This window comes from Hippopotamus amphibius, chromosome 14 (genome assembly GCF_030028045.1).
Source record: "Hippopotamus amphibius kiboko isolate mHipAmp2 chromosome 14, mHipAmp2.hap2, whole genome shotgun sequence".
Classification (NCBI taxonomy): domain Eukaryota; kingdom Metazoa; phylum Chordata; class Mammalia; order Artiodactyla; family Hippopotamidae; genus Hippopotamus; species Hippopotamus amphibius.
In genome coordinates, this window is record NC_080199.1 from 77,942,120 (window position 1) to 77,968,325 (window position 26,206).

Genomic DNA, 26,206 nt, shown 5'->3' on the forward strand with positions numbered 1-26,206 from the left:
GAACAGTCTGCCAATAAACAAAACAGTTGGATTTTTTAAATCCATTTTATACCAAGCACTCTGACACTGGGTAGATGTAAAACAGTGAGTCTTTATCATTTTACTTATTTTTCATTTTAAACTTTCATCTTTGAACAATGTGGTTTGTTTTTCAATAACTGATAAAAACATTATTTGAAAATGAGAGTTTTCTGTTTGCACAGAAAAAAATATTTTAAACTGGATTGATATTTTTTTATCGTGGTGAAATTTACATAACATAAAGTGTACCCTTAGCGACACTGAGTACATTCACAGTGTGGTGTAACCACTACCACTGAAGTGGAAACCCCAGGCCCACTAAGCAGTCACTCCTCACCCCTCTTCCCCCCCACGTTCTGGCAAGAAATAATCTGTTTTCTGTCTCTATGAATTTGCCTATTCTGGACATTTCATATAAATGCACCCATAAAATATTATATGACCTTTTGTGTCTGGCTTCTTTCACTTAGCATAATGTCTTCAAGGTTCATCTATGTTACAGTATATATCAGAGCTTCATTCCTTTTTACAACTGAGTAGCATTCCATTGCATGGATGGACCATGTTTTGTTTATTCATTCATCAGATGGTGGACATTGAGTCGTCTCCACCTTTCGGCTTTTATGAATAGTGTTGCTATGAACATTCACATTCAATCTTTTCCCACATATGTTTAAACTTTTCACAAAGATACACAGCAATGGTTCCACATGCTATCAAAAGGCACATTATTGTTATTTCACTAAGGCATTAAGTTAATCAGTCATTCACCTATTTAATGTTATTACACTAAAGCACTAAGTTAATTAGTAAGTCAGGAAATAAAAACAATTCCTGAGCAAACCAAGAGAAGAATGGGGGGACACAGTGCCAGAGAATCTGGTCAGGGTCAGTGCATGTGGGGATTTATAAACTGCAGTGAGAAGCTTGAATTCTAGTCTAAGAATAATAGGAGTACTCAACAATCGCAGAATATATATTCTTCTCAAGTGCATGTGGAATAGTCTCCAGGATAGACCACATGTTAGGTCACAAAACATTTCAGTAGCTTTAAAAAGGCTAAAATCATATAAAGTACCCTTTTCAAATACAATGGAATCAAACTAGAAATCAATAACAGAAGGAAAACCAGGGAGTTTCCAAATAATTAAATAATATACTCTTAAATAACCAATGGGTCAAAGAAGCAACCACAAGGAAAATTAGAAAGTACTTTGAGATGAATGAGAATAAAAAACAACATATCAAAACTTACAGGATACAGCAAAAGCAGTACTTAGAGGGAAACTTATAGCCATAAATGTCCATATAAAAAAAGATCTAAAATCAATAACCTAACATTTAACTTTATGACATTAGAAAAATAAGAGCAAACTAAACCAAAAACTAGCAGATGGAAGGAAATAATAAAGATTAGAGCAGAGACAAACAAATAGAGAAAAACAATAGAGGCAATAAAATCAAAAGTTGGTTCTTTGAAAAGATCAACAAAATTGACAAAACTTTGAGGAAAAAAAGGGAGAAGACTCAAATAAATAAATCAAAAATGAAAGAGCAAACATTGCTATGGATGTCACAGAAATAAAAAGGGTTATAAGAGAACACCATGAACAATGGTACACCAACACATTGGATAAACTAGGTGAAACAGACAAATTCCTAGAAATACACAAGCCAACAAAAGTGACACAGAAGAGACAGAAAGTCAAAATAGACCATAACAAAGAGACTGGATCACTAGCCAAAAACCTCCTGACAAAGAAAAGCCCAGACCAGCTGCCTTCAATGGTGAATTCTACCAAATATTTAAAGAAAAATGAACACAATCCTTCTCAAACTCTTCCAAAAAATGAAGAGGAAAGAACACTTCAGCAGTGCTCATGTAATGCTGATACATTCTTGACAAAGTTTTAGGCTGTTAAGCTTTCCCTGCTCTCTTGGGGATTGAACTCTCTCCTCTGAGGCTTTGGATTCGACATTGCATTTGATGACTTAAGTGCCAGGGCAGAGACGGATTGGAATGTCCCCCAGATACAAGCACAGTGAGGAAATTTTGCTCATATACTTCCCCCCATTCCTGCCCACAAGAGCACCACATTCATTTGACTAAAGTGATTCCAAAGAGGCTGCACTGACCTAACCCTAGCCCTAACCCTAACCCTAACCCTAACCACACATGTATGGTCAACTGATTTTTAACGAGGGTGCCAAGACCATTCTCCTCAACAAATGGCACTGGGAAAACTGGATATCCACGTGCAAAAGAATGAAGTTGGATATCATCTCATACCACATTAAAAAAAAAGTAACTAAAAAATGGATCAAAGATCTCAATTTAAGAACTAAAGCTATAAAATTTTTAGAAGAAAACACAGGGTAAAATCATCATGACCTTGGATTTGGCAATGGTTCCTTAAATATATACCAAAGCAGAGCATAATAAAAAATAGTAATAACGAGAAGTGATTGGAGGGTTTCAAATGTGGAGGGTGACACGCTCTGACTGACACTTTAGAAAGATGCCTGCCTGCTGGATGCTGCGGTGAAGAGAGAAGGACATCAGGTCCTGCAGGGGGTGTGCAGTGGTCCAGATGACGATGATGATGGCTTAGGTTAAGACTGTAGCCACAGAGATGGCTACACATTTGAGAAATATTAATTGTAAGAGCAACTGGATGTACTAATTGTGAGTCATGTGCAAGGAAGGATGGAACAACAGTGACGCAAGGTTCTGGAGTGAACCCAGGTAAACTACGGTGCCAGTTACCAATAGGGGCCACAGGAGCTTGAAGGACAGTGCACTTGGTGGGGCGGGGAGCAAAGGAATAAAACATTCTGCTTTGGAAACATGACATTTCAGACACCTATTACCTGTCGACCTGGAGCTGCTGTGTTGGCAGCTGGACATCTCAACAAAGCAGAAAAGAGATTGTAACTGGAGATGCAGACTTCAAACTTCTGAGTGTACAGATAATGCCCAAAGCCAGGGGATTGTAAAATCACCTGCACCGTAGTGCAGATACAGAAGAGGACCTGGGGCAGAACTCAGGTACACCGTGAAGTTAGGAAATCAGATAGAAGAGGAGGAGCTAGCCTCTGGGATAAGAAGAAAACAAGCCTGGAAAAGAATGCATTTTAAGAAAGGAGTAGTAAACAAAGCTTAATGGGATGAATTCTTCTGATTCTTAAATAACGGAGCAACATCAGGACTTTTTTATTTGGGGGATTGGTTACAGAAGGCAAATTTCAACAATTCCAGAGGAAAGTTAAAACATATTTGTGATTTTTAGGCCTCTGACTCCAGACTATACTACAAAAGCTACAGTCATCGAAACAGTATGGTACTGGCACAAAAACAGGCACATAGATCAGTGGAACAGAACAGCCCAGAAATAACCCCATCAACCCATGGTCAACTAATCTACAACAAATGAGGCAAGAATACACAGTGGAGAAAGACAATAAGTGGTGCTGGGAAAACTGGAAAACCACATGCAAAAGAATGAAATTAGAACATTTTCTCACATGGTATACAAAAATAAACTCAAAATGGATTAAAGACCTAATGAAAAGACCATAAAACTTCTGGAAGAAAATACAGGCAGTACTCTCTTTGACATTGGTCTTAGCAATATTTTTTCAGATCTGTCTCTTCTGACAAGGGAAACACAAGCAAAAATAAACAACTGGAACCTAATCAAACTAAAAAGCTTTTGCACATCAAAGGAAACCATCAACAAAACAAAAAGACAACCTACTGAGTGGGAGAAGATATCTGCAAACGATGTGCCCGATAAGGGGTTAGTACCCAACATATATAAAGGACTCATAAAACTGAATATCAAAAAAGCAAACAACCTGATTAGAAAATGAGCAGGGGACCTGAACAGGCATTGTTTCAAAGAAGACACCAGACGGCCAACAGGCACCTGCAAAGATGCTCGACATTACTTATCAGCAGGGGAGTGCAAATCAGAACCACAGTGAGACACCACTTCCCAGCTGTCAGAACGGCTGTCATCAAAAAGACAAGAAATAACAAGTGTTGGTGAGGATGTGGAGAAAAGGGGACCCTCCTACGCTGTTGGTGCGAATGTGAATTGGTGCAGCCACTGTGGAGAACAGCATGGGAGTTCCTAAAAAATTACAAATAGAATCACCATTTTTTAGAAAAATGACTGACCTTTCCCATTGCAGCTGCCTACAAATTTACTGTTGAATGAAGCTCTGAATCACAATGAAACTAAAATGGGATTTCACAATATGATATCACAAAGGAAAATTAAGAGGAGCAGAGCTCAGTGGGATTTATATCAAATAGTTATCACAACTCAAGCAAGAGTTCACTACACAGCAAGCAAGATTACTTACATTAAGAAATGTACGACTTTTCAAATGAACGATGGAAGGATTATGCTAGGATTTGCATCTTTTTAAAAAAGGAATCATTCTGACCTCACTTTTGAAGCTTCGCCCAAATTATTCACCTTGACATCCCTGCTTACCAGAATCTGAGCCTAGTAACACCGGCCAGACTGTCTTCCAGCATCTGCATCTGGGGCAGCCAGCTGAGTGCACGTAAAACCAAAAGTTCCTCACGTCAGGCCCGTTTTCAAACACGCTCTGAGGGCTGAGTTTCCGAGTTAGTGCCCTAAACGCTTTTATTGATTTTCCTTTTTGAACGGAGAGCACATCAAAAACAGCGTAGCTGGGCAAGCACTCTTCCTTTGTTGAGCAATGCTGTAACATTTGTTTATAAACACAGAACTTCTGAGCCCCATTCCTTCTTTGAAGTGCCCTCGCAGGCACTGCCCTAATTACGAGTCCTTTCATGATTTAAATGCAAGTGAACCAAGGCAGAATCCCAAGGTGGCCTCAAGCTTGCTTTCTTTGAATACTCATACAGATGACTCACCGATATGGTTTTATTATAAGCAGAACTTGCCCCTGAGAAGTAAACTTCTGTGTCTTTATTTGCCACTTGGCCTAGTTGAGCTAATCACCGAGAATAAATGCAGTGACATGTAAAAGCTGAAAGGCTACAGGACCGGAGAAACCCAGGGTGCCCTGCGATGGCACGGACGGGCGCCCTGATGGTGGGATCCTGGGAGGGGTGCTGCTCACGTTCCTGACAGCAGGAGACCCTGAGACCCCCACGGAGGACCGTGGAGCCCTGTCTCCATCCGCCATTCTGCCTGGATCCATTTCTGTTTCCCTCTGGGCTGCCTGCCCATCGCAGCTTCATTGTGATTCTCAGCCTGCTTCCAGGCTTGCTGGGAGGAGAGCATGAAGGAAGTGCAAACGGCCCTTCTGGAAACTGGAGGCGGGGAGGGCGGGGGATATAATTCCATCCCTTCTTAAATTTAAAGCAGGGGGAGAGTCCTTCACCTTTATGTGTATTCTCATCATCTTATACACAGAGTCCTTCCTTTAGATTCTTCATAAACATTACCCTCTATTACAGGACACTGAAAAAGATACGATTACAGCCAATATTCCAAAATGGTTCCAATTATTTCAGTATTATCTTTTGAGATAAAGAAGGAAAGTCCAAATCTTGCAGTGAAAACACGAGTGATTTGAATCAAAGCCCTTTACTGCATTCTGGAAAGCTTTCATCAAAACATTTTTTTCTGAATTTCTTACCCCAGAAGAGGTGCGTGATTAGAAAAGCAGAAAGTTCTTTAAAAAGCAGGCCTCTCGGTCGTTATCTACAACTTTATCTCTGCTCTCAGTGGAGAAATGAGGTAAGTGTAAATAGTTTGGAACTGACAGAACACTATTACCAACCAAAGCGTTAAGGATAAGAACGGAGTATCAGTATTTTGATTATGCAGAAGAACAATTGCTTGTAATTAGGCCTACTGATGGGGAAGCAGAAAATAGTAGCAGTGGCCGTCCAGACAGATTAATACCCGTAATAGCCAGCAGCTAGCAGATTCCAGTGGTAATCAGCTCATACACGTAGAGCTCACGGAAGCTGTGTTTACAGGAACCTGATTCTACTGAGTGAGAAGTAAAACAGCAAACACACGGCTCTTTCTGCTCGGGCTGCCGTGTAAGCAGGCGCTGCTCTAACTAGAAGCCCTGCTGGGTGTTGAATGTGGTCACTCGGCTGCTGAAGGACCAGAGCCCAACTTTTAGAAAGGACGAGACCGAAGCCTCCCTCTGCTGGTCCACGTGAGGTACGTGGACATCCACAGGCCTTCACCCTTTCTTCCTCCCTCTTTTCCTGGCTTTACAATTTGCTGTAAAATGCTGCACATACTCTTGGGTGAGAGCTGGCTCTGCTATTTACTAGCTGTGTTACCATCAGCAAATAACCACCCCACTTGCCTTCTCGGTAAAATCAGGAAATAACAGTATCCACCTGGCAGGATTTTTGTGCGCCCCGAATGAAGCGATGCACATGGAGGGTTTGCGTGGTACCTCCCACAGAGAACTTCCTCTGTTAGCCATGCTTCCTTCTGTTATTACTCGAAACCAGACATTCTATCCTAACTGCTATTATGTCAGAATCTGCATTGTCTTTGAAGCCAATTCAAACCACCTCCGTAATAGACAGGCCTCTGAATATACTGATGGGACAGCCTGTGTCCTCGTTGCACCGCCCTAGATGGCGGGAAAGTTCAGGAGACTTCCCGATGAAGTCAAACCAACAGAACTCTCCCCAGAAGTTTAGATGCATTTCTTACAAAAGACGCAGCCACCACTGCTTTTATCTAAGCATCTCAAAGGGTCCCCACCAATGGTACGGTCCCCCAGGGGTGACAGCAAGCAACGTTGTATCACAACAAGCTGCCATGAGCAAAATGACTCAACCTCGTGGACTATCATGAGTGAGATGGTAAAGCCGTCACTAAGACTAGCCTTTAGGAAAAAGAACCTTTAAGCAGATCAGAAAAACATGAATGGTCAGGCACAGAGACAGCTCAGAGCGTTCAGAGCAAGGGGCCGCCCGCCAAGATTCGGAAGCAACCCTCTGGCCCACACTCTCTCGAGGGACGTGGCAGACAAGCTCTAGGACCTGCACTCACTGCTCCTTAAACACACAGCGGAGAATTCTGTGTGGATGACGTGCAGAGGGAGAGTCACGGCTGAGTATAATTTCTGCCCAAGATCTCCAAGTCTTCCTTGAAGGCTTTTACGGAGCAGCGTCGGTACAGGATTTGGAGAGAAGAGACAAAAGCCATGTGCTTCTTCTCTTCTAGCTCCTTGAGCGCCAGGACCACGAGCTGGATTTATCACCTACCTATCGACAGATACACAGAAGCGGACATCAAGCATAAACAATGTTCCATGTTTAAATTACAGGCAGAAAAGGGGCACTGAAGGAAGCGGGGTTAACAGAAATGTCGGTCTGAAACCTGCATCTTCTCCTGTCTGTATTCGTCTGCTTCCACTGACAATATTTAGATGGTCTGGCCTCGCTCTAAAACTACAGCAGAAAGAAAGGCCAGTTCCATGGACGTGTGACAAGTGTCTTTGTGGACGGAATTTGTGCCCATTCGTCCCTGAGGGTGGATGTGATGCTCGGTGAGCATCTTCAAGGCGGTGGATCGCCAGCGTGGGGCGAGAGACCCTCTCATCTGAGAGGAAGAGGCGTGAAGAGGAAGGAGGCTGGACCACTTCCTGGCTCGCGCGGTGTTCAAGACCAAAAAGACACAAGGACCGACGGGAAATCCCACCCAACGTCGGGGACATTTCATCCTCTTCTCTCTCCTCGAGCTCACCTGTGGCCTTTTACCTGTGAGTCACTCTGGCTCCCACCTGGGGACACTTGAGGGCCAGGAAGTCAGTGGCGGATGCATTTGCAAGAAGCCGAAGGTGTGAACTTGAGGAACGTCTGACTTCAATTACTAAACCGCGTGGTGATGAAAACAGATGTTAAAAAATCGGGCGGAAGTCCCCCAGTCTCTGTGTGGTGTGTAGACGTGGGCTCGGTTCCCTGTCCAACTGAGGCTGTATTTCCCACTGCAAACCTCGTCCAACTAAGTAAACGGGCCCCACGGCGTGTTTGAACAGTCTCGGGCAACCGAGCGCCTTCCTCCCAAGAGCCAGCACTGCCCCAAGCGTCCCCACTGCTCCATCCGCCACCAGTGCGTGGTCATCCGCGCAAATGCCCTCTGAAACACAGAGAGAGCTGACAGCATTCAACCCCTGAAGGACAAGCACACATCCCGCCCGTGAGGTTCTGTTTTGTTCTAAGCTGGAAAGCCACAGTATCACCACTCTCTCTGACTACAGAGATGGGCACTTTGTCCTTCAATGACCAGGAGAATAAGGACCTTAGGATGTCCTTCCTCATCCAGCAGGATCTGCACTGCTGTGAAAATCCTCTTCCAAACACCTGGATCTCTGTCCTCCTCTCCCTCCCGCCAGCCCCGCCTGGCTCCCGCTCAGGGTCTCCTCCGCACCCTGCAGACCCCGCCCTGCTGTCTGAGTCGGCCACAGGGTCTGTTCTGTTTGGACCGCGCAGCAGAGACTGCTGTGGGCTCTGAGAGCCACCACTGTCCACCGACACCGGCCAGGAGCCCCGAGGGGCCAGGGAAGGACAGCTGACCCAGGTGCGGACGCGCTGAGCCCCGGCGTGGTCCTGGCGGGACGAGTGAGGAGCAGCTGGCAGGCGAGCCGTGCCCCCACCAGGCCTGGTGTTCCCCGAGAGCTCTGCTCACTGATGCTCACCAGCTGATCGACTGTTGCCAACAGGGAGTGGTGAAGATTTCCCTTTTTTTCATTCCTTTAAGTTTGGCTTTGGATCTTATTAATACAAAGGTCAGTACTTCTGTCCAGAAGATGAAAATGAACCATAGTTACAAGGTAGTGAACTGAACAGCTATGTTTCTTCTCAGCAGGACAGAAGAAAATTATAGATGGACAAGATAAAGAGTTTTCTACTCTTTAAGATGTGTGTGTCCCTGGATGTGCCACCCGAAATGCAACAATAAAGCCAAAGGAAGACAGGGTTCAAGGGCACTCGGCAGCCCAGCAATAGGCCTGGGAGCAGCATCAGGCCTGGAGCGCAGGTAAAGGGCTCAGCAGGGGTGTTAAGAGAAAGGCTGGGGTAGGGTTAGGATGAGGGCTTCAGGCGCTCAACTGGTAGAAAGGCATCCTGGGAGGCCTGGGGCGGGGTGGGGAGGGACCTGAAAGGCTGGTGGTCAAAGGAGATCCTGAAGTCCAACCCCAACATGCAGAAGCATCCCCAGGAGGGGGAAAATCCTGGCTAGGAACCTGCTCCCTGGAGGCAGAAGGTCCCAGTAGCTGAGACTTGGTCTCGAACAACTGCTTAACTAAACTTGGTTTCTGCCCTTCTCCTTTTTTTATTTTTTTGAAGCTGAAACAAACAGCCTTATTTTTATTTATTATTTATTTATGGCTGTGTTGGGTCTTACTTGCGGTGCACAGGCTCCTCACTGCGGCATGCAAGCGTCTCTCTAGTTGTGGTGCGGGCGGGCTTCAGAGTGCATGGGCTCTGTAGTTGCAGTGTGCAGGATCTCCAGTTGAGGCACGGGGCTTGGCTGCCCTGCTGCATGTGGGATCTTAGTTCCCCGACCAGGGATCAAACTCGCGCCTTCTGCATTGGAAGGTGGATTCTTAACCACTGGACTGCCAGGGAAGCCCCCTGGTTTCTGCTCTCCTTAATCTTGCTTACAGATCACTTGGCTTAGAGACCTGCTCCCCACTGGGACTGTGCCACATGTCATCACGCATGTCTTTGCGGGGAAAAGAAAGGAAGGACAGAGAAGGCAACTGTCACGGCAGAGTGGTGGCGAGGCTGGGATGCGAGTCCCAGGCCACCGCTGCCCACAGTCCAACCACGCAGTCGACCAAGGACTGTCACCACCCGGTGCTGTTCAGAGAAAGTCTGTGACGCCCAGAGCGAGCTCACTACTTTAGATCTGCCTTTGGCACGGGGTGGATTATAACTGTTTGGTACTTTAATTACGATAAACACCCTAATTCACCCTGAAAAAATTATACGCTGCGAAATGACAGCAGACTGTCTATAGCATTTCTCCGTAAACATGACAAAGGAAAAGAACTTTTTCCTGCTTTCCAGGATGTTTTTCTTCCTTTTATTAAGCTGCAGTCCCATAAGGTCTTGCTGTGTTTATTCGACTGATGAAACAATGAAGCTTTTAAACTTCTACACCAAGAAACAGAAAAGACACCATAAAAGAAACACATTATTATGGCCTCCACCATCTGTGCTGAAGGATACACAGGCTCAAAAATAGTTTTGCTTCAACTGGGACTAACAGACAGGGTTGCCATCTGGGAACTGGAACAAAGACTTGAGACTTGGGCCCCTGCCCTCCCAGTTCCCGCGCAGGACTCCGCTTAACCCCTCAAGTGCCAGGCTCTACTGGGGACACTGGACCCCGTGTTCCCATGAAAGCACGACCTTGTTCATTTGACCTCATCCTCGGGGAAGGCAGTGTCCAGCTCCGCACACTTTCACCTAAGGACCCTGCCTCCTGAAATTCTCGGCTGCCCTGTTGTTAGTAAAGTGGATAATTCTTATTTACCTCACTGCAGTATTGAAAGAAGTAATCTTCTGTGAAATTTTTCTAAGATGATGAAACTCAAATTATTTCCACCCATCAACTTCCTACTAAGAAAAAAAGATGTACGCGTGTCTCTGCCCAGTTTAATGTGGCTGGGTCTAGACTGAAGAGAAAATCTGGATTTAGACTGTGTTTCTTGGTATCCCTATTCCAGCAGAATTGACCCTGCTCTTAATTTATTTACAGTCTTACAGTTGACAGACCTTCTGGTAAAGAACCCAAGTCTAGGTTAGGTTGGAAAGAGCACATACGTCTTGAGGTTTGGAATGTGAAGCAGATTCAGGACTTCAATCGAGTCAGGACTTCAATCGAGGCTTTATTTCCTCTTTTAAAACTACGAGAATCTTCATTTGGTACATGAAAAAACTGGCACAGAGACAAGTTAAATAACTCATCTGAAAGTTCGCTGTTGGGACCAGGACTCAAAAGTGAGCCCCTTCATAATAAAGATTAAATGAGCTAATCCACAAAAAACATCAAATATTGGGTTGGCCCAAAACTGCCTTTTTTAAGTAAAAATAAAAGACACATTTTTCATTTTCATCAAGAACTTTATTGAACAACATATTCACCATTTTGTTCCACTACCTTTTGCCATTTTCCAGGCAACTTCATAATTTCATCTTCCCAAAACTTTTATCTGTTTGAGCAAGAACTGGTCCAGGTACCTTTTACAGTCTTCCAGGGAATTGAAGTTTTTTCCATTAATATAATTTTGTAAAGACTGAAATAAATGGAAATCTGAAGGTGCAATGTCTGGTGAATGTGACGGATGAATCAGAACTTCCCAGCCAAGCTGTAACAGCTCTTGCCTGGTCATCAAAGGAACATGCGGTCTTGCGTTATCCTGATGGAAGATTACGTGCTCTCTATTGACTAATTCTGGACGCTTTTCGTCGAGTGCTGCTTTCAGTTGGTCTAATTGGGCTCAGTACTTGTTGGAATTAATTATTTGTTTTCCGGAAGGAGCTCATAATAGAGGACTCCCTTCTAATCCCACCATATACACAACATCACTTTCTTTGGATGAAGACTGGCCTTTGGAGTCGGTGGTGGTAGTTCATTTCCCTTGCCCCACGATCTCTTCCATTCCACATTATTGTACAGTATCCACTTTTCATCTCCCATCACATTTGTTTCAAAAACAGAACATTTTCAATACGTTTAAGTAGAGAATTGCATATGGAAATACGGTCAAGAAGGTTTTTTCCACTTACGTGGAACCCAAACATCAAAGCGATTCACATAGCCAAGCTGGTGCAAATGCTTTTCAATGCTTGATTTGGATGTTCTGAGTATGTCGTCTCTCTCCCACGTTCTCAATTCATGTTTCGATTTGATCGACGACAACTTCAACTGGTCTACCCAACCGTGGAGAATCCTTCAGAGAGAAATCTCCAGCACGAAACTCTGCAAACCACCTTTGACACGTTCGATCAGTCACAGCACCTTCTCTATATACTGCACAAATCTCTTTTTGCGTTTCAGTTGCATTTTTACCTTTCTTGAAATAATAAAGTGTAATATGTTGAAAATGTTGCTTTTTTCCCTCCATCTTCACCAATTTGCTAAGTCTTTTTTTAAATGCACGCTGATATGACAGCTGTCACATACAATCTAACAAAACTGTTTCGAATGAAGTTGAAGACAGCTAACTGCTACTAGAGCCATCTTACAGAAAAAACTGAACGAAACTTTTGGCCAACCTGCCCGATAGACACTGGCTGGCGTTAGTCTTGGGATGACCAAATGAGGTAGCTATGTGAGTGTCCTTTCAGTGCGAATGTGTCCTAGAAGTAAGAGAGAAACTTGCCAGATCTTATTTTTCAGATCTTTATCTGTGTCCCCAGGGCCCAGAATAATAGAAAACATTTACCATGCAGTAAAACCTTAAGATTTGATATAAAATTGTAAGCTCACCGCCTCAAAATTTGTGTTTTGCCCAAGTTTAGAAAAAAATCAACCCAATGCTATTCTTCTGTAATTTTCTTTGACATCACAGAGCAAGCAACATATAACAAATGTTATTATATTATTAATATAACTAATAATTAAATGCACTTAAATTAATTAAACTACATTAATTAAACTAATAATTAACTCTTGAGGAAAGGGTGGAACGCCTGTTCTTCTGAGCGCATCCACGTATAGCTTCGGCCAAAACCGCTGGGTTGAACTGGTCCCCCTGCTTCTTCCCTTGCTCCCCTGAAGTCTGTTCCCAGCAGCTCAGAAGGATCTTTGTGAAACGTGAAGTCCGATCCCATCATTCCTGTAGTCAACATTCTCCCTCAGAGTAAAGGCTGCGGTCTTCAGCACGGGGCCCTCTTTGGTCTACACTGTCTCACAAGGCCCTGCACCCAATCGCTGGGCTCCCGCCTCTGCCCCATGCTCTGCCCACAGCTTCCTCCCCTTCCCCTGCATCGGGGACCCTGGGACAGACCTCCTTCTGACCACCTTATTTTAAATAATAACACCCCCCCGCCCCCCACCGCCGGAGCATTCCTGAGCTACACAGCTTAACACCAAAAATTTGAAAAAGTAATTTTTCCCATTTTAAAGAAAAGCATGCCTCTTATGACCACTGGAAAGCTTTCCAGAGATGACTGATTTTCAATGCACGTTTTAAGTTTGATACTGAAGATTTTGCAGAAAATCATTTAAACACAAAAGTCGACATTTCACACCATAACCCTTTGGTCTCCTCACAGAAAAGGAAATGTGGACAGAAAATACTAATATATGCACACATACATTTTTTTTAAATGCAAGAGAACAAAAAAATGTTCAAACCCTGTCTTCAAGAGTCGTAAGTACCATAAAGAGAACCCTTTGAGGGGACCCCAGGCGCTGCCTGAGATGAGTCCCCTTGGGGAAGACGACAGGGACCTTTTACATCTTCCCGAGGGTGACGATGACACAGGTGTGCACATCTGTCAAAATCCACTGACGTGTGCACGCCAAGTGGGTGCCTCTTCTTCGATGTCAAGTATTCAATGAAGCGAAAAAAACTACTTTGCAACACTTAGAGTCAAAAGAAGCACTTCCTCCCTTTCTTTATAATTGTATGTGTTAAGAAAAGATGCGTCCTGAACATTTAAGAAAATGGATACGTAATGAATAATATAGACAAAACCCTCACAGATATTTAATTTCTCTGATACGGTCAAAATAATAAATGAAGCAGTTTTAAAATACTGTTTTAAACACCTGAAGTGGGATATCACTTTTAAAAAATGAATTCCTATTTGATATTTGACTTTGAGCTTCCAATTTTTACTCTCCACTACCTTTTCCGTCCTTTGAGTTATTTTACGGTACTTTGTCAAGTAGGAGGAGTCAACTACGTTTCGAGGAGAGTTTTAATTTTTTTTCCCTTAAGTTTAAAATTAAACGCTCTCACTCCCGGACGTGGGAGCTGGCCTGCCGCCTCCTCCCTGGGACCGCGTCCCGGCTGTGAGCTGAGCGCACTGCAGGCGGAGGGCTGCAGAGGCAGGGCCTGGCACCTTCCGGATGCAAGCCCTGCTTGCTGTTGAAACTCTCCTGGTGCCTCTCTTCTCCCTCTTCAGAGCGACGCTCCTCCGATGGCGTCCCGTGTCAAGCAGCTGGCGTGGGGAGTGGCCGGGCGCCCCCCCTCCCCAGGTTTAAAGACAGAAAGACCCCCTCCACGGGGGCAGCCACGTATTCCAGGCGCCCTTGGAATGCGGCCCCCAGAGGACCAAGTGCTGGTCCCCAGGGGGCGGGCGCCCTCACCCACCACCTCCTGAGAATAAATGAGGTCACTGAGCTGAAACTCCGAGTGTTTCCACTACGGGTCTGGCATAAGCCTGGGAGACGGCTTTTCTCCACACATTTATTTTAAGTGTTTGATGGGTACACACAAATCGCTGCACCCTTTGTAAAAGTCCACAACTTAATGAAACAGGCCTGCTGGATTTCATATTTTTTAAATAAACTGTACTTAATCTAACATCCATTTAATTTAGTGATGGCCTTTAACAAACCACAACCTGTTTCTTCTTGAGTAAATATTTAAACCAGCTCATTGACTTTAAATGCCTGAAAGAGACTGAAGATAAAGGCCGAGGAGCTGGATTTATAGCCCACCAGGTAATGATCAACTGCCCCTGGTCTCAAAGGGCCGATCAAAGCCTGCAGCGCCTCCAGGCCGGGACTCTGCTGCCTCCCAGACAGCGGCAGGCTGACAAGAGCTCTCAAGGCATCTCCAGGTTCGAGGGACACGGTCCACGGACCCAGTGAAGGCATTTAAACTGCAATTTCCTTTTCTACTTTTTACGTGGGACCACATGGATGGCTTACAAGTATTTGGCAATTTTATACTGGGAGAAAAGAATGCATGTGGAGCACACGAGTCTAAGAAACATTTTTCTCTTAAAACTTTTTGATTTTTATAACTTTAATGAAGCTGGGACTAAGGAAAGACAAATATTTGGAATAGCTAAATAATCACTCAGAGCAGCTGCATGTACCACACACCTTTTTTCTCTAAAGAGGCCAAGACCTTAAAACTTCCCCACTATATTTTCAACATCCTTGGAAAACAAGGAGTTTGCTATAACAAATTGTCAACGTATGTTGAGAAAACAGCTGTTTACCTCCAGAAGCAAATCTGCTTAAAAAAAAGGATTCACCACTTTCGATGGAAATTATTTCAAAGAAATTACAGCTGTTTTCTGAGAAAGACTTCAACACACGTGCCCGGGCCTCCCCTGCCGACCCTGTGTGGGTCCAGAGGAATGATGGAAACTGCAGTGCCTGCGGCAAGTGGCATCAGAAAGCCCAGGGGTCGGCCGTGGGGGCGGGGTCAGCCCGGCCACTCTGCACTGGACGGCACGAAGGGGCGGCGTGCGCGGCCTCCGCGCCTGCCCCAGGAGTCCTGGGTCCCTGGTCCCGCTGGACACACAGGTGGCCCTTGCGCTTCTCCCTGTGTCCATCCCTCTGCCTGTCTCTGCTGCTCCCCTGCCCTCAGCCAGGCTGGTTGGGCTGCCAAGCGTCACCCACAGCAACACCTCAGTGGACCCCAAGGGGGCCCATGGGGCATCCCCGGGGCAGGACGTGCGTGCTGGGCCCCTGCAGGGAGTCTGGTGGGTTTCTGTCTCTTTGGTTCCCACATAAGCAACCTTCTACCACCACTATTTTATTTTTTTACTTTTTAAAATAAATGTATTTATTTATTCACTTACTGGCTGTGTTGGGCCTTCACTGCTGCACATGGACTTTCTCTAGTTGCGGCCAGCGGGGGCTACTCTTCCTTGTGGTGTGCAGGTTTCTCATTGCGGTGGTTCCTCTTGTTGCAGAGCATGGGCTCTAGGTGCATGGGCTTCAGTAGTTGTGGCACGTAGGCTCAGTAGTTGTGGCACGTGGCCTTAGTTGCTCCGCAGCATGTGGGATCTTCCCAGACCAGGGATGGAACCCGTGTCCCCTGCACTGGCAGGCGGGTTCTTAACCACTGCACCACCAGGGAAGCCCCCACGACCACTATTTTAGATTGTTTGTCAAGAAAATAACGAAGTCATGTAATACTGAGAAAAGGAAAGGAAGGAAAAGCAGGGAACTATGGAGAGTGGAAGGAAGAGAAGAGAATGGTTTCCTAAACCAACAAGTAACGAGTGCACGGAGAGGGAACCTGCTTCAGACACCCGGGGAGGCCGCTGTGTACCCGGCTTCCACAAGCCTGGGCTGTATTCTCTGACCTCACTGTCCTCCTATTCCCCACCCTGTTCTGTTTAACAGGAAAGACCAAAATCTTGAAGGAGCTGCCCTCCTCTGTCCTGAAACAGTCCCGAAGCTGGGCCCCACCAGCACACCCAGGGCACCCGTCCCCCCCGCCCGACACTCAGAGTTGCAGCCTGAGGACCACAGACTCCTTGACCGTCCACTGTAAACTGAACCCTAAATTAGCACAGGGTGGCTTTGTGGGCCGTCGTGCAGAGGCTCCAGGAAGCACTCCAGGAGGTCAGGCCACTAAGTACTAGCAAAGCCAGGAGAACTCTCTGCTGCAGAAACAGAAAACACACACAGACGCAACAACATCACGTGGTGTTTCCAAAGCACGTGGACTTGCCATGAATCTTTCGACTCTCTGCATCTCTCTGCATCTCATCCTACGTCATTCATTCCGCTTAGATTCAGCGCGTGCTAGAGTCCCTGGGAAGAAGAGTCCTGGGTACCGGTAGGATGGCAGGAACTGGCTTCTGAACCTCAGGGTTTCAGCTGAAACACAGGTAGCAGCTGAAGTCACCTGTACGTCACCACGAGTAACCTGAAAACCCACACTGGCATCAATTTCACAACAATCTCCATTTATTTCCTTTTAAATTGGTTTTCTTTAAAAGAGGTGTTTACCTGGCACCCTTACTTTAAGACAATATAGCACTACAGGTCAACAGAAAAATATCAGTGCCTTTGGAAACACAAACCCCTGTGGGCATCAGCCCACCTGCACACCTGCGGAAGGGCTCCCGCCCATGTGGATAGAGCCATGTGCGTGGCGGGGGCAGTCCCGAAATCCACCTGAAGTCCAAAGCCCACACGGTACTTACTCGAAAGTATCATGACAGTAATGCTGAGGGTGGTATGTGAAAAAAATACACATCTCAAGTGGAAAAGGATATCAAATAGTACGTACAGCATAATTACACCTATTTTTTTTTAAATCAGTAGTATAGCTAGAAAAAAAGACAGAAGACCATCAGATGTGTATGTTGTTTCGTATGTGCTAATGCTGGAAAATGTTCTCCCCTTCTTTTTTTCAACTAAACTTTAAAAATTATCTTTAATGAGCAAATAATTCTTTTAAAAGTCTATTTTGAAACAACTTTTATTCGCTATTTAGAAGATCATGTAAGTTTCCTTTGGAAAACAATCAACCTTTAATAATGTGATGTATTACTTACTGCTGCAGAGACCTGCGCGTTTTATGAGAGTATTACGTCACGTAAGTTCCTAAATAGTTACAGGTCAGCACAGTTCCTGACTTTCCTTCTCCCCCACAGGGTGACTTATCTGATCACTTATCTCTTGGGAATCACGTGGCTTGTTTTACAAAGCCCCCAAGAACAAAGCAAACACCTAGGTTAAACACCCTTAAATAAAAACCGCTTTGAATTTTTTCAAAACCATTTGTTCCAACCACAGTATTTGTTCCAAATTAAGTAAACACGGCTAAAAGAAATGGTACCAAATCTGCATTTCTTATCAGGTCCGGGGCAGGATGTAGTTCTAAAATTTCTTGCGTGTTTTCCTCTATTTCTCTTAACGTTCTAGACAGCTGCACCTTATCAGGAGGTGAAGCTACGTTAAGAGGCAAAGCCTGATGCAGGGGTTTCTATGTAAAGGTCGCCCTTTATTTAGTTGCAACTATAGCGACGTCACCCAGGCATCCTCACAAACCAGTGCTACGGGAGGACTCACTGGAGACGTTCACACACCCATTGACTCTGGGGCTGGGAGCTTAAAGCTCATGCTGGCTGGGCAGCGGGCGTGAGGCCTCGGGCGGTGGGACAGAGAGGAAAGCGGCCAGCCTGAGCAGGGGATCTTCAGCCTGATGTTCTGGCCATCCGAGTAACCAAACACGAAAGTCCCCCGCAGCCCCTTTCTAGGTAACCTTCACTGCTCACCCCCCAGTGCAGGTGGAGGACCAGCAAGGCACCCTCAGAGCCAGCTGCATCGAGACCCTCCCCGCGTGGAGCAGCTCCCAGCCCCCACGTCTTGCAAAGGGCACACCTGGCGGGGGGGGGGGGGGGGCTGCAGGGATGTGGGGCAGGTGCAGGCATCACTCAGAAGAAGGCTGGCGTGCTACTGAACGCGATTCCATTCAGTTCTATCTAAACGGGACCAACACGGGCATCCGCATCCCCATCTTCCAAGGAGTAAGTGGAGGTTCAAGGGGGTGAGCTGACTTGCGCGAGGGGACACCATCGGTCCAAGGAGGAGCCCGGCTGTGAATCCAGACGCCTCACAGGTCCCAGGCTCTGTCCTACCCTCTGCTGCTGGTAGACGCCAAGGTTCTGAGGACTTCTTAAGACTGGGCCAATACAAGGAGTCAGGGGGAGAGAAACTTCCTTTTAGTTTTTGAAATCAGTTTGCAGGGAATACAGCAACGCCCTACAGAGAGAGAAACGCCTACTGAGGCTTTCTTGATCACAAATCCAAGCTGCAGAGAACGGCCCTGTTGTCTGACGGCGACGGCTTCCTCCATCTCCCGCTAAACCCTGTCCGCTTGAGCGGGGCAGGTTCCCACACTCACTGCTGGCCTTTGAACCACTGCCTCTGCCCAACACCACACACCTGGGCAGTCCCGCCGTCCTTTCTCCAGACAGCAACTCCTCCCAAATGCTAGAGGTGAGACCCAGGCACCCAGGAAGCACCGCATGGAGGAGAGGCAAGGGGGGGAGCTGAGAGCTTGGAGCCCCTGCCCGCCCGAACACCGCACGGAGGAGCACAGATACCGGCTGTGTCCTGCTCACCGCGGCCGCAGCGGGTGGCGGCCACCCCGTGTTACAGAGACGAAACCCGGCCCCCGGCGAGTTCAGTCACCTGCCACGGCTACACCTGCCAAGACAAGGATGGACCTCGGTGGCCCTTGGGCGAGTTGACGGAAATGTGGAACTTTTCAACCTTGTGCTTTCTGTTTTCCCGTAACCTCGCGAAGCAAATCTTCAGTTTGCTTCAGGTATCATATAAACATAAGAAAAGGTATTTACAGGCATTTAAAATTATTCTGGGAACTTCCTAGGTGGCGCAGTGGTAAAGAATCTGCCTGCCAATGCAGGGGACACGGGTTCGAGCCCTGCCCTAGGAAGATTCCACATGCCACGGAGCAACTAAGCCCATGCGCCACAACTATTGAGCCTGTGCTCTAGAGCCCGTGAGCCACAACTACTGAGCCCATGTGCTGCAACTATTGAAGCCCACGCGCCTAGGGCCTGTGCTCCACAACAAGAGAAGCCACTACAATGAGGAGCCTGCGCACCACAATGAAGAGTAGCCCCCGCTCGCAGCAACTAGAGAAAGCCTGTGTGCAGTAATGAAGACCCAATGCAGCCAATAAATAAATAAAATAAATAAATTAAAAAAAATATTCTGGTGTTATTAATGCAGACAGCTATCCTTTTTAAGGACTTTGTTGCTTGCTATAAGCTGCGCATTTTGGGTACAGCTTGTGGCAGCAGACGCCCTACGGACGTCACGGAAGAGGCAAACGAGGCCTCGCCATGAGCACTCCCTGCAGCTGCACGCTTGGTGCGCCTGGGAAGCCCACTGTCAAATCGAATCCAGTCCCTCCGCTCTCTGGGATGAGCCCCTCAGACACCTGTGCTGGTCCAGCCTCACCCAGCAGAGCGGCACCTGGTGCTTCACCCGCACAGCCGCGTGCCAGAGCCCCTGGCCGGGCCCTGGGCGCACCAGCCCAGGTTCTTGTTCCACCCCCACCCTGGTTACCACGGAGCCCCGCCCCCCCCACCGCAAAGGCCAACCCGCCTCTGGATCCTTCAGCAAACCGCACGCGAATCATTCTTGCGTGCCCTCTTATGAAACAGTCAGCCTTCTCAAATGGACCTTCCCTCTCACCTGCAAACAGGCAGTGTGTCTCTCGCCTACAAACAACATAAAACAAAACCGCTCCCCTGCCTGCGCCCCCCACGCATCACCTCCGTGGCAGAGCTCTGGACTGAGGGCGCCACCACCAGCCTCAGGGCACAACCTCCCCCGTCACCCTCATCTGGCTCCTGTTTCCATCACTCACTAAAATGGCCATCAGAGACCTCCAGGGGCCAAGTCCGAGGGCATTTCCACTGTCCGCGGACGCGGCCGCTCCCAGCCTCAACGCTGCCGGACCCTCCCCTCCCCGGGCTTCCTCCTTCTCGGGCTCAGCCTCCCCTGGCTGACCCTCACACCACAGCTGGAAAGTCAGGGTTGGGACAGCCCTCCCTCCGGCACCAGATGCTTCCAGGCGTGCAGCACCTGAGTTACCTGACAGCTCGGCCCCTGCACCGTAAGCTCATAAAGGGAAGGACTGGGTCTGTGTGCCCCGTGGTGTGTGTGCACCCAGTAGGCACCCAGGTAGCTGTTCAGCAGGTAAGTGAGAAAGGCTGCGCCCCCCCAGGACAATGGTGTTTACCTGTACCGATGGGATCCTCTCCTTCAGGAGCCTGGACAGGGGCGTACACACCCCAGCAGCCCGCTGAGAGCGGGGGGACCTAGGAGACTGAAGCAGGGCCCGCAGGCTGAGAAACGCCCTGTGGGGAGCCTCCTGCGGCGGGGGCCACAGCCCCCAGACCCCGGGGCTGGCTGGGCCCCCGGGCAGGGGCTGCTGCTGGGTCTGGGGAGGCCCGCCCCTCACGGCCACATGCGTCCCTGAAACAAACCCCATCACTCCACGTAGCCTGCGAGGTGCCACCATCTTCGGGCTTAGAATCTAGGTAACACAGGAACTCCTCTGGGGAAAAAATCACTGAAGGAGCAGTTCTTCATGGATGAGTGGAAAAGCCCAAAGTAGAAGCAATGAAAACATACGGCGCCTTACATAACTTCCCCCAAAGACCTCAAGATCTCTTTTGAAGAGATTAGCTGAGTTCTGGAATTATTCCCAAGAACTGTGCCAAAGGCAGCAAACTTTCCTTCAAAGAGATAAGGATTAAGGCTCACTAAAGACCACCAGACGGTTGCTTCATAATTCAAAAGGCTATGAGCTGTGTGTGCTGCATTTCTGACTCCAAAAAATAATTTACTTTGCCTCCTAAAAAGTCTCATATAGGGAGAAACATATCTACATATATAAATTAAACTCGCCAATTTTCAAATTATAACTTACTTAGGGCTTTACAAGACACTAAAAGTTAAATGTGAAATCTATGTTTAAACGCTAATTTATGATGTCCACGCTTAGCCAGATCCCCAAAGGCAAAAAATTCCAGTGCCTCAGACTTCTGACTAGATTACATTAAATTTAAACCCAACAAATTAAAGGGGGGAAAAAGCCCTAGGACTTTCCAACTCTAAACTGGGCAATATCAATTTCTTTACTAAATCTTTTTACGGTCGTTTGGGATGAAGGGGATAACCTTGGCCTTCTGGACGAAATGATGGCCGAGCTGAACCACCAGCAATACCAGGTTGCTGCCCCGTCTTAGCTGGCAAGAGGACGTGTCCTTTTACGGGCTGTGCAGCAAAAAGAGACTCTTTCAGTATCTCCCCTATGTTAGAGTCTTAGAGTTTTTGTTACATGAAGAACATTAAAGCAAATACTACAGGAAAAAGTCAACACGGAGTGGATGACACCAGCCAACAGAGGACAGACAGCACAGCTGGGTGTTTCTAGTGGGACAGTAGGGCGTGGGGGGAAGAACACACGCTTTGGGGTTAGACCTGGGATTGAACACTGTGTCTGCCCATGACCAGACAACAGCAGAAAGGTTATTAACCACTCGGGACCCAGTGTCCTCCCCAACCAATGCGAGCTGATGATGAGATACCGAGAAAATTAAGTAAAAGAAACTGTGACCAATACATAACAGGCATTCAATGCTGCATCTGTTAATTGCAACGGATCATCTGGCGAATGCTAACCCTTTATAAAGACGGAGGTCAAGGTATGTTTCTACAAGAGTTAGAAAGAGTCAAGTTCTTTGCCTTTCTACCACTTCAAATGTAGAGAGTAATGCATTTTGGTAAAGTACATAATAATAGGGGCTGCAAAATTCCATGACATCCTTGGAAACAAAAGTACCATGTGACCTTATCAAATAATGTGATGACTCAATTGATGAAAGGGGGCTTCTGCCACAGAAAGCAGCAGGAGGGCAGATCCCATGCATGGACAGTTATATTAAAGCAACCCCTGAATAAACACCTGTGCTACTCACGCTCCCCGACAGGCAAGAGCAACCCACGCAGGGACAGCGCCCTCCTCCTGCCTCCCGCCGGACCTCGCTGCTCCCACAGCTCAGGAAAGCCCTGCTCAGCAGAGCCAAGCCTGCCCTGAGCACACCTTGGGGGGGGGGTCTCCCCCACTGAGTCCTCTCCTGGCCCCTCACATGGGGGTTTTCACTGGTCAGATGTGTATTTAGGATGAAGAAGAGTGAGGAATCACTCTTCTCTAAGCAAAATCAACGGAAGTTGATAACTTGTAACAAATACCTTTTATATCTAAGGAAAAAATATGCTCAAAAAGTTTAACTAATGCTAACACAAAGAGGAAAAGGCACGATTTTCTCTTTACCAACACGCAACAGGTTTTCTCTTGCTACTTATTAAATGGGAAAAACCAAGGAGCGAATGAAATGAACTAGGATGTGGTTTAAGGATGCACGCATTCGGCGGGTGATTCCCCGAGGGGGGAGCCTCTGAAAGGCCCAGGAGCCACCCCGTGACAGCGTCTGGGGACCAGGAAGGGCACAGCACAAAGACACGACGCGTTAGGAGCCGGACCCCTAGTTAACTGGAGTTGCCTGAGTTATAATCGAGGATGAGAGATAAGAGTCTGAATGGACCTCAGCAGCGGCAACGCGCCTGTATTTCACGTTGAGATTCCAATCAGTGGGTGCCGTTTGCTGACTGAGACACACAACAAAAGGGCTTTCCGTCCTGCCGGATGCCTGATAAAAGGCCGCACACTCTAAGCCCCGCGGTAGAGAGAGATTTTGTTCCATTTGCCAGCTGGAGAAAGGTTGTTAAAAAGGCCCAGAGCCCCTCTGCTGTGCGCACGGCGTGACTCACAGTGCGGCTCGTAGCGGGGCGGGGGGTCTCCGCAAGGCACACATTCCATGTCTTGAAAACCAACTAGCTTTGTCTTCCTGTAAAACCTAGAAGAGAAAGGAAAATAACCCTTGTTAGCATTTTCATCGAAGCTCACAGTGGCAGCAAACAGACATGTCATAAATTACTGGCAGTCTCCATGACCCGTTTATTGCTTTAAAAAAAGATTCTCAAAGGCTTCAGTATAAGAGCATCTCAGACGGACACACCCTTAGAAGCGCTCTGAGCACGCGGTGAACAGTTAGGAAATATCAGTTCACTAAATGTAACGTGGTAGGTTCTACCAGCCCCACTTTCTGTACATTGAGGTTGGGGATGCGTGTGAGGGAATATGAAATCTGGACATTTCTATAGCCATTTAAGTGACAAAATGCCTCAGGCAGTGCTAGTTTTTAACCTTTGAAATTCAGAGGCCAAAAATGCCAAGCAAGCCACAAAAACACTGGAAAAATTAGGCAGACCCTTGTACAGTCTTGATATGGGGACATCTTTCTAGGCATGACAGGAAACCCAGGAGCCAGAACGGACGGGATTAACAGCTCTGAACGATGCACAAATACTAGAGACATCTAACGAGCAAAAGCAAATAAAGCATCATCAACACAGTTAATGGGCGAAAGACAATTGGAAAGTAGTTCTAATCATAGTATTGTTTTTAAGTCTATAACATAAAACTTAAAAACCATTATGGCAAAAGTGAACACAGCAACTAAAAACAGGCAAAAAACAATTCCCAAAAGAATAATGTTTCATAATGTTAAAACTTCATAATTAAAACTAAAAAGATGATGCAATTAAATTTAAAAAATTTAACAGTAAAATGTTTAACCTCATTACTAATAACTGCAAATTGCAATGAAAATACACCATTTTCACTTAGAAAATTGGGAAAGGGTTGGCATGAGCCTAAGCAAATAGGGCACATGTGTTTATTGCCAGTGGGAACACAAATCGCCGCTTTAGGAGGGCATTTAGCAATAGGCCATCAGAACTCAATAGAATAGTTTACATCCTACCCAACATTTTCATTTTTGCAAAAAAAAAAAAAAATCAAGTGTGTGAAGTTGTATGTAAAAAGTGCAATCACAGCGTCGCTTATAAAAGAAAAAAAGCCGGTGAGGCACTGTCCCACACCCAGCAGCAGACGTGACCAGCCACGGTAGACCAAGGCCGTGGAACACAAGGGGGCCTTCAGAAACGATGATGCACGTCTACGTATCAATTTCTTTAATTCATGAAATACCATTAAGTGGAAAAGAAAAAAGTGTGAATTATTCCATTTTGCACACACACATGCTTTGGTATAGATTATCCCAGATTATTTATTTACCAACGCATCTAAAAACACTTATGTGTTTATATTTGCACTGCAAACAGTTTGGAAGGATATTACATACCAAATATTAATAGTGCTTATTTCCAGATGGTGAGGATTTGAGTGATTTCACACACATATATATTTTACATATTACATATACACATATATATATCTTCCAACTTATTCATGACACAAATAGCGATATGAAGAATAAATTACAGATCAAGTTTATAGAGACAGGTAGATGCCATTATTTTGTGGAATTGGATAATGTAGTAGCAAATCGGTATGATTTGCGGTTGAAATAAAATTTGCATTTGAAACTAGATTATCAGACCAAATGTCCACACATACCCAGTGCTTGCTCAACCTTCCATTTTCACTTGACTGTGAAAATCTGTTTAAATGGTTGTAAGATAGTGACTTCCCAACAGAATTTAGTAAAAAGCACTTATTTTGGAATTTATAAAGTAAAAGTCAAAGAACAAAGTTGGAGGATTCAACTTCCTGATGTCAAAGCACATTACAAACTCCAATTATCAACACAGTGTGACACCAGCATAAAGGCAGACACACAGAACAATGGAACAGAAGAGATAGCCCAGAAATGAACCCGCACATGTATGGTCAAATGATTTTCAACAAGTGTGCCAAGACCACTTAATGGATATAGGACTGTCTCTTCAACAAAAGGTGCTGGGAAAACTGGATATCCACATGCAAAAAAATGAAGTTGGATCTTGATCTTACACCATATACAAAAATTAATTCAAAATGAATTAAAGACCTAAACATAAGACCCAAAAATATAAAACTTCTAGAAGAAAACATAGGAGAAGTTTCATGACATTGAATCTGGCAATGATTTCTCAGATACGACATCAAAAGGAAACCAAAAGGCATATAATAAATATGCAACAAAAGCAAACAGACATGGGGACTACATTAAACAAAACTTTTGTGCATCAAAGAATACTATAAGTGTGTACTTATCCCCAAACTCATGGAGTTGTATACATCAAATATGCACAGCTTTGTGAATCACACCTCAATACAGTAGTTAAAAAATGTCACAACCAAAAAAAAAGTTTTCAGTTATAGTAACAATAGCTTCTTTCACGGTTAAAAAAAAAAGATACAATGAAAAGCGTGAAAAGGCAACCTACACTATGGGAAAAAATATTTGCAACTCATATATCTGATAAGGGGTTAACATTCAGAATATTTAAATAACTCCTACAACTCAACAGCAAAAATCAAAAAACCTAAGTAAAAAATGGGCAAAGGACTTGCATAGACTTGAATATTTCTCCAAAGATGACATATAAATGGTCAGCAAGCACCTGAAAAGGTGGTCAGTATCACTAATCAGCAGGGAAATGCAAGTCAAAACCACAGTGAGGCATCCCCTCACACCCATTAGCATGGCTGCTATTTAAAACAAAAAAAGTGCTGTTGAGAATGTGGAGAAACTGGAACCCCTGTGTGCTACTGGCAGGAATGTAAAACAGTGCAACTGCTATGG

The 26,206-nt window shown here is 45.8% G+C and overlaps 1 protein-coding gene across 11 annotated transcripts in view; it reads right to left on the reverse strand.

Annotated features, from left to right (window-relative positions):
• Nucleotides 1-26,206, reverse strand: part of TNFRSF19 (TNF receptor superfamily member 19) — a 113,555-nt gene that overhangs the window by 19,864 nt on the left and 67,485 nt on the right. For all 11 annotated transcript variants that reach the window (XM_057707430.1, XM_057707432.1, XM_057707435.1 and 8 more), the window contains one exon: nucleotides 23,325-23,410. In XM_057707430.1, the coding sequence (XP_057563413.1) occupies nucleotides 23,325-23,410 (86 nt within the window). The remainder of the gene's footprint in view (nucleotides 1-23,324; nucleotides 23,411-26,206) is intronic.